Source organism: Scyliorhinus canicula, chromosome 6 (assembly GCF_902713615.1).
Source record: "Scyliorhinus canicula chromosome 6, sScyCan1.1, whole genome shotgun sequence".
NCBI classification, from domain to species: Eukaryota; Metazoa; Chordata; class Chondrichthyes; order Carcharhiniformes; family Scyliorhinidae; genus Scyliorhinus; species Scyliorhinus canicula.
The window spans coordinates 19,610,556-19,627,203 of NC_052151.1; the positions used below are offsets into that span (position 1 = coordinate 19,610,556).

General features: G+C 41.2%; 1 protein-coding gene across 1 annotated transcript in view; it reads right to left on the reverse strand.

Moving 5' to 3' along the window:
• Positions 1-9,408: 9,408 nt before the first annotated feature.
• The window catches only part of LOC119967020 (EH domain-containing protein 3), a 101,017-nt gene continuing 93,777 nt past the window's right edge, over positions 9,409-16,648 (reverse strand). Inside the window, exon 6 of the mRNA XM_038799022.1 lies at positions 9,409-14,104. Within this exon, the coding sequence (XP_038654950.1) occupies positions 13,577-14,104 (528 nt within the window). The 3' untranslated portion in view covers positions 9,409-13,576. The remainder of the gene's footprint in view (positions 14,105-16,648) is intronic.

The window sequence follows — 16,648 nt, forward strand, 5'->3', positions numbered from 1 at the left end:
CTTCTATTGAAAACAACTTTAATCCTTTTAGCATGTCCCAAGCAGAAGTCACAAACCCAGTTCAAAGAAAGAGTTGATAACAAGCTCATAAAACTGTCAAAGGGAGCTAACCATCCCCTTCATAGTTATATAAACATTACTCATGGGAACATATCCATTTTTGGGTCTTGGAGCTCAGCCAGGTATTCAAAATGAGACTCCATCTTATAACTGTGCCGCAAAGCAACCTAAACAGATGGCCAGACCAGAATTTCAACTGATGGCCTAATTACTAATGCCTGGTTGAGCTCCGAGACACACTATGATTCAGCACTATGGGGAATGGTTATACAGTTGTGTAGTGGACCTCTAGCTTTGTATTTATTGACAGTTTTATGAGCTTGTAATAAGTGCATCTCTCTTTGAAGAGGCTTTTTAATGCCTGTTTATTTGGATGGAATTATAAGTTGTTAATTGGATTAATGTTTTTCGATAGGAGTGTGAATGGCTGTGTTTGTTTGATAGTTTGGAGCTTGTATGAGGGAAATATTTTTCAAGGAGATTTTGAATACCTGTTTGCTTATTTAGATCATTTCATAAAATTTCCCAAAAAATCAGTGTTATCATGTAGCTCAATGATATCTACCCAGTGGTTACTGGGAGAGTATGTATGGAGTTCTTAAGAACATAAGAACTAGGAGCAGGAGTAGGCCATCTGGCCCCTCAAGCCTGCCCCACCATTCAATGAGTTCATGGCTGATCTTTTGTGGACTCAGCTCCACTTTCCGGCCCAAACACCATAACCCTTAATCCCTTTAGTCTTAAAAAAAACCTATCTATCTTTATCTTAAAAAAATTTAATGAAGGAGCCTCAACTGCTTCACTGGGCAAGGAATTCCATAGATTCACAATCCTTTGGGTGAAGAAGTTCCTCCTAAGCTCAGTCCTAAATCTATTTCCCCTTATTTTGAGGCTATGCCCCCTAGTTCTGCTTTCACTCCGCAGTGGAAATATCCTGCCCCCATCTATCCTATCTATTCCCTTCATAATTTTATATGTTTCTATAAGATCCCCCTTCATCCTTCTGAATTCCAACGAGTACAGTCCCAGTTTACTCAACCTCTCCTCTCAATCTAACCTCTTCAGCTCTGGACCTCAGCACCTAGTGAATCTCCTCTGCACACCCTCCAGCGCCAGTACGTCCTTTCTCAGGTAAGGAGATCAAAACTGAACACAATACTCCAGGTGTGGCCTCACTAACACCTTATACAATTGCAGCATAACCTCCCTAGTCTTAAACTCCAGCCCTCTAGCAATGACGGACAAAATTCCATCTGCCTTATTAATCACCTGTTGCACCTCTAAACCAACGTTTTGCGACTCATGCACTAGCACACGCAGGTCTCTCTGCACAGCAGCATGTTTTAATATTTTATCATTTAAATAATAATCCCTTTTGCTGTTATTCCTACCAAAATGGATAACCTCACATTTGTCAACATTGTATTCCATCTGCCAGACCCTAGCCCATTCACTTTACCTATCCAAATCCCTCTGCAGACTTCCGGTATCCTCTGCACTTTTTGCTTTACCACTCATCTTAGTGTTGTCTGCAAACTTGGACACATTGCCTTTGGTCCCCAACTCCAAATCATCTATGTAAATTGTGAACAATTGTGGGCCCAACATTGATCCCTGAGGGGCACCCCTTGCTACTGATTGCCAACCAGAGAAACACCCATTATTCCCCACTCTTTGCTTTCTATTAATTAACCAATCCTCTATCCATGCTACTACTTTACCCTTAATGCCATGCATCTTTATCTCATGCAGCAATCTTTTATGTGGCACCTTGTCAAAGGCTTTCTGGAATTCCAGATATACCACATCTATTGACTCCCTGTTATCTACCGCACTGGTAATGTCCTATAAAGCTAAATAAATTCCACTAAATTAGTTAGGCACGACCTGCCCTTTATGAACCCATGCCGTGTCTGCCCAATGGGACAATTTCCATCCAGATGCCTCGCTATTTCTTCCTTGATGATAGATTCTACTACCGAAGTTAAGCTCACTGGCCTATAATTACCCGCTCTCTGCCTACCTCCTTTTTTAAACAGTGGTGTCACGTTTGCCAATTTCCAATCTGCCAGGACCACCCCAGAGTCTAGTGAATTTTGGTACATTATCACTGGTGCGTTTGCAATTTCCCTAGCCATCTCTTTTCGCACTCTGGGATGCATTCCAGCAGGGCTAGGAGACTGGTCTACCTTTAGCTTGTCCATCACTACCTCCTTAGTGATAACAATCATCTCATGGTCCTCACCTGTAATTTCCTCATTTCCATCAGTCACTGGCATGTTATTTGTGTCTTCCACTGTGAAGACCGACCCAAAAAACCTTTTCAGTTTCTCATCTCCCATTATTAACTCTCCCTTCTCATCCTCTAAAGGACCAGTACGGAAGGGGTATGGTGGGGGGGCTGCAGTCGCCGGGGCAGGCATTGATAGTATAGAAAGGAGATGGCGAGTGAGGGCTACGAACAAGGACAGCAACAATCGTGAATATAACTGGGCTAAATGTCCAGAGATCAGAAGCAGGCTTTCTAACATGCTTGCCTGTGCAACTGCATGGCTCAGGCATATGTCAGAATGTGGTGGGCTTGACCCCAGTCCACTCCTACCATCTCAGAATGAAAACGCGATGTTCAAATGCCTGGACACGTGGTTACCTGGCACCGAGGAGGAAAGTTGCCCGACCATGTTAGTGACCAATTGCCAGGACCATTATCTGGGGCTGGTTTAGCACACTGGGCTAAATAGCTGATTTGTAATGCAGAACAAGTCAGCAGCATGGGTTCAATTCCCGTACCAGCCTCCCCGAACAGGTGCCGGAATGTGGTGACTAGAGGCTTTTCACAGAAACTTAATTGAAGCCTACTTGTGGGCTTATTATTATTATCTCGGACATGCAGTGGAGTTCCAGGTGCTCCGGTTTCCTCCCAGCAGAAAGACCTGCTGTTCGGTGAATTGGACATTTTGAATTCTTCCTCAGTGTACCCGAACAGTGTGGCGACTGGGGGATTTTCATAGTAACTTCACTGCAGTTTAATATAAGCCTACTTGTGACACTAATAAAGATTATTAAAATAACAAAGGATGTTGCAGCCCTCAGGCGGAGCTCCAACTGGGTGTTTTCCTACCACCCTACCCATTTTTCTCCCCCTCCGCCAGCACTCCCAACCTAAAAATAAATTCCAGTATCTCTTTGCAGCCAGCACCATCTCCCAGGTTACAAGATTGCTGCCTCCTCACCGCGGGTTGGTATACTAATTATTGTGTGTATAATCAGAAGAGGAGCTGCTTATTACAGATATAATGCGAGCTGCAAGGCAATGTTGTTTCAGATCATGCATCTTGATCAACATCAGAATGTGAAACATTCTTCACACTAGGCTTGATATAATGTGCAGACACGTCAGCTGTTCTTGCATGTCAGCAGGGTGTTAGGACATGTATCATTGCTGTATTAATCATCTCCTGTTTTGACTTGTACTGAATGACTGCTCGTTTAAACAAGAGATTAGCTTTAAAATAAAAACTGGGAGGACGATGCTAAAGAACAGGAGAGTTTGCTGTACACACTTGTGAATTTCCACTTTAGAGTCATAGAGCATCAGAAGGTATTCAACCCATGTGTCTGCACCAGCTTGTTGAAATAGCCCAAATAGTCCCACTGCTGTTCTGCATCCATGATGCCTGCAGAGTTCCCTTCGAGCATTTATCCAATTTCTATTGTGAAGCTTGAATTTCAGATCATTGCATGCTGTACAAAGAAACAAATCTTACCTTCAATCGTTATCACCTTGCACCAATAACCTTAAATCTACATCTGATCCTAATAATGGCTCCCTGTCCACTATTGAAATTCTTCAGGACTTCAAATATCCCCATTAATTTTCTTTACCCTTAAGGATAAGGAACATTTGCTTACAACACCAGGACATTTACAGAATAATACAATGCAGAAGAGGACCTTTAGCCCATCGAGTCTGCACTGACGCATGAAAATTACCTTGCCTATCTACCTAATCCCATTTGCCAGCACTTGGCCCATAGTCTCAGATGTATGATGTGCCAAATGCACATCCAGGTACTTTTAAAGGATGTGAGGCAACCCACCTCTACCACTCTCCCAGGCAGTGCATTCCACCCCTGGGTGAAAAGATTTTTCCTAACATCCCCTCCAAAACCTCCTGCCCCTCACCTTGAACGTGGGGCTCCCCTGTGGCTGACCCTTCAACTATGGAGATCAGCTGCTTCCTATTCACCCTTCATAATCTTGTACACCTCGATCAAGTCACCCCTCAGTCTTCTCTACTCCAGCAACAAGAGCACAAGCCCATCCATCCTCTCTTCATAACTTAAATGTTCCATCACAGGCAACATCCTGGCGAATCGCCTCTGCACCCCCTCCAGTGCAATCACATCTTTCTTACAATGTGGCAACCAGAATTGCATACAGTACTCCAGCTGCGTTGCTGGAGTCATATTGGTCAGCAAGGCAGACTTTGTTGTCTTGACGGTCATTGGCAAACCAGAATTTGTAGAAACCCAGCAGTTATCCCTGGTACCCTGGACAGCAGGGTAGCATAATAGATGGTGGCATGGTAGCAGTGGTTAACACTGTCGCTTCACAGCTCCAGGTCACTGCATGTAGTCTGCACCTTCTCTCCATGTCGGCCTGTGTTTCTTCCGGCTGTTCCAGTATCCTCCCAGTCCAAAGATGGATTGGCCTTGCTAAATTGCCCTTAGTGCCCAAAAGGGGGGTTACTGAGTTGCGGGGATGGGGTGGAGGTGAGAGGTTTAGTAGGGTGCGCTTTCCAAGGACCAGTGCAGACTCAGATTGGCTGAATGGCCTCCCTCCGCACTATAAATTCCATGATTCTATGATATGAACACCTTCCAAAAAGACCCAACAAGCCTCTTAGTTGTGTCAAACCATTATAGAGAAAACAAAACTTGCACTATACCTGCATCACATGCACTTCAGCAGTTCCACAAGGGGCCACTACCTTCCAGGCAATTTGGAATGGGCAATAAATGATGACCTTGCTAACAACACCCACAATCCAAGAATGAATGCAAAATATGCATGTTTCAGCTTTTATGTCCGCTTAGTATCCTAACAATGCAGGTCCTTCTGCATTGACCTTCTGAAAGAGCACCTACCCAAAGCCCACATCTCCACCCTATCCCCACCTAACCTGCACATCTTTGGACGGGAGGAAAGCAGAGAAAACCCTTGCAGATATAAGATTATGCAAACTCGAGTTACCCAAGTGCTGGATCTCAATGTCTATTCAGAACCCTGGATGTGCATTATCCCTCCTTAGTTCCCAAATAACAGATTCAGTCTGTGGTTTTTGGCAAAGTTTCGTTGAACTTTGTCAGCTTTAGTAATCGACTGGTAAATTTTGGTTGCAATACAAAATTAGGTCAGATTGATTGTCTTTGGCGAATACAGTAGTGGAGTTTAAAATACAATTACCGATCGTGGTCATTTCTTCAAATCATGATACACAGTACAAAATTATGGATTGATTTAAACAAAAAGAAAAATGGCAATTTAGCAAAAGCAGCAGTAAGGAAATAAGTTTCAGAAATAGATGGATTCTGATTCCAGAATGGATTTTTCCATCTCAACAAGTGATTTGTAAGGAGATTATTATCTTAAAGTTTCGCCTTCTTTTCATCTGATTGGTCAAATTGAGTGAATTATAAATTAGATAAATAAAACCAAAGTGTCTGTGTCAATTTTAGGGATCGATATTTACATAAATAAGTTGGTGTGAATTCCATTCCATCGCCTGCCAATTTTCCAACTTATCCACAAGTGCATCTGGGACATTATTGGAGAAACAAAGTCTCTCTCGACTGGCTGTTTCCATAGAAATGAAACTGCCTGTTCTTTCACACAATGGGCTTTCAGCCAGCTGACGTTACTGTTCCTTCAGTCTCTAGTAATTCTCAAGCAATTTGCAAAATGTTCCCAGCTAATCAGCTTTCCTCACGCTCATGGTTAATATGATTTAGTTAATTACTCTTTATGAATTCTTAATTAAACCTTTTATCTACATCATCCATAGCTAACTAGAAAGCCAATTTCTATCACCAAGGTAATAATTGAACCCAGGTCCCTGGCATTGTGAGGCAGCAGTGCTAACCAATGTGCCAACCATACTCAAGAGCCTCAGACTCACCCAACAGAAATGGGCTAGGGTCTGGCAGATGGAATATAATGATGACTAATGTGAGGTTATTCATTTTGGAAGGAACAACAGCAAAAGGAATTATTATTTAAATGATAAAATATTAAACATGCTTCTGTGCAGAGGGACTTGGGTGTCCTAGCGCATGAGTCAAGTGAGATTTGTCTTATCTAGTCAGTCTGGTTGAATGAATGAAAGATAATTTTATTTCTTAAAAGCACATTTTGGTACATTCACAAGATTAACTGGAAAATGCTTTTGCGGTGTCTCTTGAAATGTCATTGAACAAATAGAAGCAAAAACGTCCAAGGTACAAGTGACTTCAGATTTACAAAATTAAAAGTCATTTCAGCAAAGGCCTTTGTTGAAATGTTTATTCTCCCACGGCTATAATCATTTTTAATCAGTTAGATGGATCACATTCTCAAGGGAATCTTTATCTGGATTTAGCCCCTTACTTAGTTTCATTGGTTCTAATTCTCATTGATCCCTTGATTCATTCCGGAAAGTATCAGTCACTTAACAGGCGATTGGTTAATTACACATTAATCAATTATCCCATATTTGTTAATTACACAATCAATTATCCCAAATTAATTATCCCATATTTGTCAATTACACAATCAATTATCCCAAATTAATTAAGTGTCCTATGTTCAAACTCCCTACCAGACATCTGGTCTCAGCTATGATATTGTTTCAATCTTGTTGAATGTACCTTCATGTCAGATCATATCAGAACTTGTAGTACATTATTTGTAACATTTGAGACAAGCCCTGGGCAATATTCATAATTATTTCTACAAATTCAGTAAATTTCAGGAATCATTTTAACTAATATTTTAAAGGACCCTCCTCTATAATTGCCGAATCCAAGTCGCAAAACTTTGATTTACAGGTGATTAAGGCGGCAAATGGAGTTTTGACCTTCATTGCTAGAGGGATGGAGTTTAAGACTAAGGAGGATATGCTGCAACTGTATAAGGTGTTAAGTGAGGCCACACCTGGACTATTGTGTTCAGTTTCGGTCTCCTTATTTGAGAAAGGACGTATTGGCGATGGAGGGCGTGTAGAGGAGAATCACCAGGTTAATCCCAGAGTTGAGGGGGTTGGATTAAAAGAGGTCGAGTAGACTGGGGCTGTACTCGTTGGAATTTAGAAGGATGCGGGGCGGGGGGGGGTTCGATCTTATAGAAACATATAAAATGATAGAGGTGGGGAGGTCATTTCCACTGGCAGGTGAAATCAGAACTAGGACACAGCCTCAAAATAAGGGGAAGTAGATTCAGGACTAAGCTTAGGAGTCCTTCTTCACCCAAAGGGTTGTGAATCTATGGAATTCCTTGCCCAGCGAAGCAGTTGAGGCTCCTTCATTAAATGTTTTTAAGATAAAGAAAGCCAGTTTTTTGAAGAATAAGGAATAAAGGGTTATGGTGTTCAGGTGGGAAAGTGGAGCAGAATCCACAAAAGATCAGGCATGATCTCATTGAATGGTGGAGCAGGCTCGAAGGGCCAGATGGCCTACTCCTGCTCCTAGTTCTTAATCCTACAATCTAGAAAGAAGAGCTTTTAGTTTTACAGTCTTGATGTTTGTGCTCAATGTCTCCCAAGTGGGGCTTGAACCCATAACCATTTAACTGAGGCGAGAAAATCAGATATTTGTAGAATTTGTACATTAGGTAGGCAGTTTAGGCCACCATAATAGGACAGAAATCCATGGAAATGAGACAAAAAAGGTACACAAGAATGATACCAGCAATGAAAGGCTAAGAAAAGCTAAAATATCCAATAGCATCTTAGATTTTAGCACTCGATAAGTCATTGGGATTGGTGGGAAATGAAAAAATGCTCGAATATAAAAGACTGAAAAAAAGTTAAAAATTGTACTGACTGGGGTACAAGACTGAAAGTCATTCCTGCAATGGAAAGGGAAGTTAGGAGAAATGCTTTGATCCCCAAATTTGGAGGAGAAAATTAGAGATTTAAAAGGGAGTTGGATAGGTATTTGAAAAACATGGGAAGAAGAGTACTCTATTCAGCCCCTCAAATCTGATCCAGAATTCAATTCAGTCGATTGCAGATCTGTACCTCATTTTTCCACTTTTAATCCATTCCGTTTACTCGATTTGTTAATTTCTTGGGATGAATTAGAGGATGCAGGGATCAGAAGTGGCTTTATAAAAGAATTTACAATGCAGAAGGAGGCCATTTGGCCCTTCGTGTCTGCACCAGCCCTCAGAAAGAGCATCCTACCCGAGCCCACATCTCCACCCTATCCCCGTAACCCCATCTGCATCTCTGGGTAGCACAAGTGGATAACACTACTACTTCACAGCGGCAGGGTCCCAGGTTCCATTCCCCGCAGGGCACTGTCTGTGCAGAGTCTGCACATTCTCCCAGTGTCTGCATGGGTTTCCTCCGGGTGCTCCAGTTTCCTCCCACAGTCCAAAGACGTACAGGTTAGGTGGTTTGGCCATGATAAATTGCCCCATAGTGACCAAAAAGGTTAAGAGGGGTTATTGGGTTACGGGGATAGGGTGGAAGTGAGGGCTTAAGTGGGTCAGTGCAGACTCGATGGGCCGAATGGCGTCCTTCTGTACTGTATGTTCTAACCTTTTTGAACACCAAGGGCAATTTAGCATGGCCAATCCACCTAACCTGCACATCTTTGGACTGTGGGAGGAAACCAGAGCACCCGGAGGAAACCCACGCAGACACGGGGAGAATGTGCAGACTCCGCACAGACAGTGACCAAGCCGGGAATGAAACCTGGGACCCTGGAGCTGTGAAGCAACTGTGCTAACCACTGTGCTACCGTGCCACCCCAAGAATAGAGCAGCCCTATTCATCAGGTAGCAGAGGCAAGGTGAGCTCAAACACTAAAATGTGTTGCTGCTGCCCTTTTGTTAACAGCCAGGGAAAGGGAAGATACAACAGTTAACCCTGTCTGAGCTGGATTGCAACAGTTCAACAACACCGCCTCAATCTAAAAATCACACAATAACCTATGATAGCAAATGTCACATTATATTACAATCATAAAATGTACTTAAACTCTATCCGAATAAACTGAAGATAACCAACCGTACTCTTCCTCTCCAGTTAACTTGCATGTGGATATGTAATTTCCTGAATTAATTAAATTTTAAAAAAATGTATGCAACAGAAGTTTGACAGTGTTTTATTAGAGATAGAGAAACTACACAGCTTTATACACCGCAAATCTGTTAATACAATATTTTATAAATGTACAATAGCATATTATTGGAAAATGACTATTAGAAGAAAAAAGTTGTTTAAACAAACTCTTGGAAGCATAATCATTTTATGAAGAACCAGGAATGCCACAATGCAATTGCCAAAATACATAATTGGAATATGCAGCTACCGCAAATACCTTAATTATCATAGCCATTTATCTCCTAGTCATCCTGTCAGGTGCACAATAAAAAAAAGAGAACTTGATATTAGAGGTACGTCAATCATTTCTTTATAGGAACAGATTTGAAAAAAAAGAATCACCAGGATATTTTCTTTAAAAAAAAAGAATAGTTTCAAAAACCTGGACGTGCCTGATGCCTAGTTTGAAACAATTTTAGTGTTCCAAAATCAGTAATGAGGTAACAAACCTTTAACTAGTGCAAATAGGGGAAAAACAGTACTCGTTATGAAACACCAGAAACAATGCCTACGAAAAATAGAAAATTTGATCAATGCTACTCAATTAAAACTTTGCTGGTGAGAAATATAGCATTCAGAAACACAATTCGCGCAGGACAGTGCTTGCCTGCACATAAGCATAAATATCATTTCTAATTGATCATTATTCTGATACCACTGGCAGGAACACATCAGAAAATAGATTAAGGGCTAAAGATGCATTGATAAAACCTATTTTGACATTTGGACCCGAGTGAAGTAAGGAGTGTAATGGAGAATGGTTTAATGGAAGTGAAAATTTGTATATCCTCCAAACAGAACAAGAAATCTAACTATCAGATAGCATCTGCAAAGATCATGAAGCTGGGGCACCTAATTTTATAACAATTGCCTATTTAAAAAAAAAAAGAGTGCCACAGCACACAAGATGAATATATACCACATTCAACAAACTGTACTTTATACACTGGTTTTCCTAAAATCTATCAGATAATCCTTTGTTCAGTAGATTTTGTCGTCAATACAAATTTGGTATTAAACTTTAGAAGTATCCTTCATACAGCAGCAACTGGTTTACCAAAAGGTGGCTTACCATAAAACAGGGTTATACAATGGACCTGTCTTTCACATTATTAATGATTAAATTTCTTCAGCAGTGCACTTGAATAGCAGGCAAAATTAATTTTCTCTTCTATCTACTCTTTTTGACATGAAGACCAGTGAAGTATATATCTATTTTGTGTTGTGCAACTAGGATACCAAAGAGGCTGCTCAATGTGTTTACATCAAGACATCCAGTGCTTTGCATATGTGAATAGTATCCACTAATCCTTGAACCTTAAGAAATTGTCCACCTTTGTGAAAATATTCTATGTTCTTTTCACGTGATGTGTTTCGAAAGAATACATGAAAAAATCCATTAGAAATAATGACCAGAGGAAATTTTAGCTGCGAGTTTCCATTACTTACAATAATGACTCGAAGAAGCCGGCTCCAATAATGGCCTGATGTAATGTGTGGATCGGGACGTTTGTTTATTGGATTAATTTGAGCTGTCTGACATTCTAACCAAAGGCCATACTAATTATTTTGATCATATGAATATATCAAGAATTATTAAACTGGCAAGGGCTTGTATAATATTGCTAGGCTACAATATAAAGATGCAAGAGTATCTCCTTATACAAACCCATCATGAACAGACACTATACTAACTAACCCTCAAAGTATTGGTTTCTCATTCTGGTACCAACTCCATGGAAAGCTGCTCAATAATATTCACCAATCAAGAGTACCTGAACAACTTGCTTCTTTCAGTTGTGGAGGCTTGTTAGCTCAATGGCAGGTTCAGACAACCTTCTCAGTTGATCAGGTGGGTCTGCATAGACGTCAAACATTAAAAAAAAACAGCAGTGCAAGATTAAAGGAGCTTTTTTGGTAATGCTTTCCCAGCACCTGGGCTGCAGACGGCAACAAATGTAGAAATGTCTTTTAAGGGTCTGCTGTGAGCTTCAGTATTGGGCTTACCTGACCATACAGACAGCATGAATCAAGAAAAAAAAAGGGACATGGCCCAATTAGCATGCATAAAGCCTTTGACAACCATGTGTGCCAAACCTTTACTTTAATACTCCAAAATGAACATTCTGCAAAAAAAAAACAACTTTAAAAATGCAACAACTTCCCACTAAAAAAAAATTCAGACAGCAAGTTCCTGTAGATTTTTATGTTCAAACCACACAAGTGCAGAATATGGTTTGTGCAAAGTGGAGGTTCTTCCCTGTGGCCCCTAAACACCCAAATCCACCATCTATGGAATCACAGAAATTTTCTAAAATAATGTTGCGCTAAAAAACAAATTTCTTTAAAATTATGCAAGAGGTTACAGTTCCCAGGTATCACAATGATCCCAACATATCTGAAAGTCAAATCATACAATTCACGTTCATTTGATCAGAGGTGTCAGTATCAGTGAGATGCTAGTTCCCACTTAAACCTGCTGAAGGTATGAAAATCTGCACTGGTTTTCCTCATGTGCTAAATTTTCACTGGTGCAGTTTTTCTTGATAGACTAGTTCAACATTCAGTAAACATACCGCAACCTTAACTTTAGAGAAATTACATCTCGTACAAGTGTCCCAGGACTTAGCTTGTTTGGGTGATGGGTGGTTTAAACAGTTGGCAGTCTGAATATCTCTTGCTGATTTTTCTAAACTTATTACCCACTCAGTAAACCTACCACAAGTATATTGCACCTCCGTGGACTCACTACCCACTTATCCCATTGTCAGAGGACAGTTTTTCAACAAGACAGGAAAAAACACTAAGAAACTTATTACAAAAGAACTCACATACATCACACAAGCAATACTTAGAAACAGTGCTGTAGTTTTCAATACAACCATAATGGAAGTTGTACTGAGCAGTTTATATGGCCATGTGTAGTAACCTATAATAACTGAGGGGCAGTTGAAAAAAGACTCACAAAGCAACATGTGGAAAGCCACGACATACACATTTAAAGGCAAAAGGGCCAGTGTACCAAGTCAGAGCTTGTACAGTGCACTGAATGTATCTTAGCTGTTCAATGCAGTTATTTTGCATGTGATTTGCCAACATATAGTTATACATTGTAAACCTGATTAACAAGTACACAGTAAATACTTTTAAATATACTGCTATACAATTCACAGTTCTCCATACAATGGAGTTTGGTTCAGCTTTTTATTTTGTCAATTACATTGCGTGTTTACTTTATACAGTTTCCACGTAAGCCCAGTAAAACTATAACCTATTGTTACAGATTACAAGTGACAGTAAAGGCATGAATGGAATCAGCAAAATATAGGAACATCTCTTCATGAAACTTCCAAGAGATAGAAGACCCTGTCAGTGCTTTCATATAAACTGACACTCATCCCTACATCCATGGTGGTTCTCTGAATGTTTGCAAAATTCATCCATCAACAGAGATCACCGAATAGGTGACCACTCAACCATGATTCAGCAGCTGAAAAAAACTAAAATGACACGATTCAGCAGCTGCAAAAAACTAAAATGACACAAGGAAACACCTATTAGTTTTAATTGAAAAGCAAACTATTCTGGGTAGAGGGAGCAACACTGCAGTTATTAGCTGGAGGGCTAGATGTGGATGAAGAAATCCAGTTGTCCAAATACAAGTGGACAACACAAACTGCTGTAGTGTTCCTAATGTACAAGGTGATGTTTCAGAGCATTTCAAAATTAAGGGAGAAACATGTAGAACAATAACAAAGCAAAAGCATCCCCTGCCTCCAACAGAACATATTGCCAGATTTACCCAAGAACCCCGAATTTACTACCTCAGAAACAAACAATGACAGAAAGATGCCTATGCTTTTGATGCAATACTTGGTGTACAATGACTACTGTCTGCAACACCATGCCATTTGAACCAGAGAAAATATGTTTCAGATCATAATATAGCAGTGATAATTTTACAGAATACATGCTTCATAATTAAAATGTAAAATATGCATTTTCCCTTTTATATAGATGTAAAAGCTGTTAGTTACATGGTTCTGGCTGTCTAGCTTAGTTTGAAGATTTTGTCGAGTTTCCCCAAGTCTTTTACATCCTCAATTTGACATTTTGATTTTAGGGAAGGATGACCTCCACTCGGCATCACTCGGCTAACTTTCTCTTTGATGGTGGAATCAGATGTCGTGGAATTTCACCAGGTAGTTCATGACCTTCCAGCTTGACCTTAATTAAGTGATTGGCCAATGCAAACTCCTCATCGTCTAGCATGCCATCCTTGTCGATGTCTGCCAGCTTCCAAATCTTTCCCAGCACGGTGTTTGGAAGCTTGGACTTCACCATCTCCTTCTTTGCATTTGCACCGGTGACTTTCCCATTGACTGGGGAAAGGGTGTAGAAAATCTCATCATAACTCGGCTTATCTCGGATCACAACCCACTCTAGGTCATCAATGCCCTCGCCAGCTCCTTCGCCATATCCATGTCCAAATGGGCCATTTATCGTGCCTTCAAAGGCCCCACCTTTCACAATTTGGGCCGGCCGCTGGGTTTCTTCCTGACGTACTAGGGTCATGAGCTGAGCTATGTCATTTCCCAACATGTCGTCTACGTTCTCCAACAATTTAAGCTTTAGTGGCTGAAACTTGGCAAAATCCTGTGCCTGCAGTAGATCCTGGAAACAAACAGAACAAGTTATCTTGAGCATCATGAATCAAAAACTGGCAGACTTCAATGAATTGAAAAAGGCCAATTTAGAGATTTATGCAAGGTTTGCACTAAAGTACACCTATCAATACAGCTGCAAGTCTTACCCTGATGGAACAATGCAGGTGTATTAAGAAACTTCCGGTAAATGTTTCTTTCACAAAGATCACCTACTGCCATCACTAGAATGCACCTCAGCCCATCTATTGCTGAAACTCTGCTGCCGTCATCACCTCTTTATTGGACTATTCTTGACCTGCCTCAAATCCTCCTCCTTCCACAAAATCTAGTTCTTTCAAAATTCCACCATTTGCATCATACCTTGCAGAATGTCTCACTCTCCCATTATCCTTGTGCTTGGTGACCTGAATGGTCTTAATTGTAGACCCAAATTCCTTTGCAGGCATATAGAAACAACAAACAAATTAACAAGGTAGATGCTTTTCAACTACATAACAGTGGTCAAATATTCAGAATTCAAAATGGCCACTCCCTGCACAAATCCCACAATGCACTGGAAAATGATTGATCGGTTTCAAGCACTTCGATCAAGTTATGGATGTGGGGAGTCAGCAAAATGTGAGAACTGCACAGTACTGAACAGAAACGATCAGCCATCGAGAACCCAGCTAGATAGAATAAAATTAATGGCTCTGTAATTATTCAATATTTCAGGAATTTTGAAGGAGTGTCGAACTTCCTAATGGCAAGTGTCAGGGAGCATATTTGCATTCATCTACATGTCCTGCACACTCTCGAAAAAGGTCAGTTTGCCAGAATCAAGTTCACTTCCAATTAATTGACCAAGCGATGCCTTCAGACCCCCTGCAGTGGGATGCTGCAGAGTCAGCATCGGGTAGCATATACTCTCACGGAGGAAGATCACAGAAATGGATAAACGAGATGGCGTGAGAAATGGGAGTGCTAAGGGTTGGAATGGGGACTGCAATGATGTAGACTCGAGGGGAGAGAAGGAACATGTTGTTGACAGTGTTATTGAGCAGCACTTGCTCAGTAATAAACCAATGCTCAGTTTGGGTTCCACCAGGGCAACTCCACTCCTGACAGTCTTGGTTCAAACAGACAAAACAAGCTGAACTCCAGAGCTGAGGAGGTCAGAGTGAGTGCCCTTGATATCAAGGCTGCATTTTACCAGGTGTGGCATTAAAGAGCCCGCACAAAAACTAGAGTCAATGGGAATAGAGCAGAAAACTCTCCATTTAATGGAGTCATAGCTAGCACAAGGAGATTTTCACAGCAACATCATTGCAGTATTAATGTAAGCCTACTTGTGAAAACAATAAAGATTATTATTGTGTCTGTTGGAGATCAGTCGCTCAGTTCCAGGACATTAACACAGGAGTTCCTCAAGGTAATGTCCGGGGCCCAACCAACTTCAGCTGCTTCACCAATGGCCTTCCTTCCATGAAGGTCAGAAGTGGGGGTCAATCACTGATGACTTCACAATGTTCAGGGGCATTTCCACTCAGACCTGGACAAGTATGATGGAAGTGATGAGCACTGTTGCTTCAAAGTGCCAGAGACCCAGATTCAATTCCAGCTTTGGGGGACTGTGTGGAGTTTGCACATTCTCCCAGTGTCTACGTGCATTTCTTCCAGGTGTTTTGGGTTTCTCCCATGGTTCAAAGATGTTCAGGTTTGGTGGATTCGCAGGCTTACAGGGGACAGGGTGGAGGAGTAGGCCTATGTAGAATGCTTTATTGGAGGGGGGCTGGTGAAGACTTGATGGGCCAAGTGGCCCCTTTCTATGCCACAAATATTCTATGATTCTAAAAAGACAGATCAGACAGCAGTACGGACCGGAGACTCATTAATCTAGTAATGATTTCCTGGAGAGATACAACAACACCAACAAAAAAAAAGCACAGACTTGTATACATTCACAAGCAGTTATAAAATCAGAGAACAGATTCAACGTGGCGATGAAATGAAATGAAAAGAAAATCGCTTATTGTCACGAGTAGGCTTCAATGAAGTTACTGTGAAAAGCCCCTAGTCGCCACATTCCGGCGCCTGTCCAGGGGAGGCTGGTACGGGAATCGAACCGTGCTGCTGGGTCTGCTTTAAAAGCCAGCGATTTAGCCTGGTGAGCTAAACCAGCGGCAACACACTTGGTTCACAGATTTGAGGAATTACCAAATAAAAACATCAAAAATGCTTTCATGCACCATGTGATAAAGATCTGGAATGTATTGCCCAAGAGAGAGGTGAAGGCAGGTTCAAAGTGAGGCATTCAAGAGGGAATTGGAGTATTATCTGAAAATAAAGAATATTTACAGTTGCAGAAGGTGGGGGAACGGCATTTGTGAATTGCCACTTGTGGGAGAGTCTGCACAGACATACCAAGAACAAAGAACAATACAGCACAGGAACAAGCCCTTCGGCCCGCTAAGCTGCGCCGACCATGGTATCTGCCTAAACTAAAACCACATGCACTTACGTATAAAACCACATGCACTTACAGTTCGTATCCTTCCATTCCCACCCTATT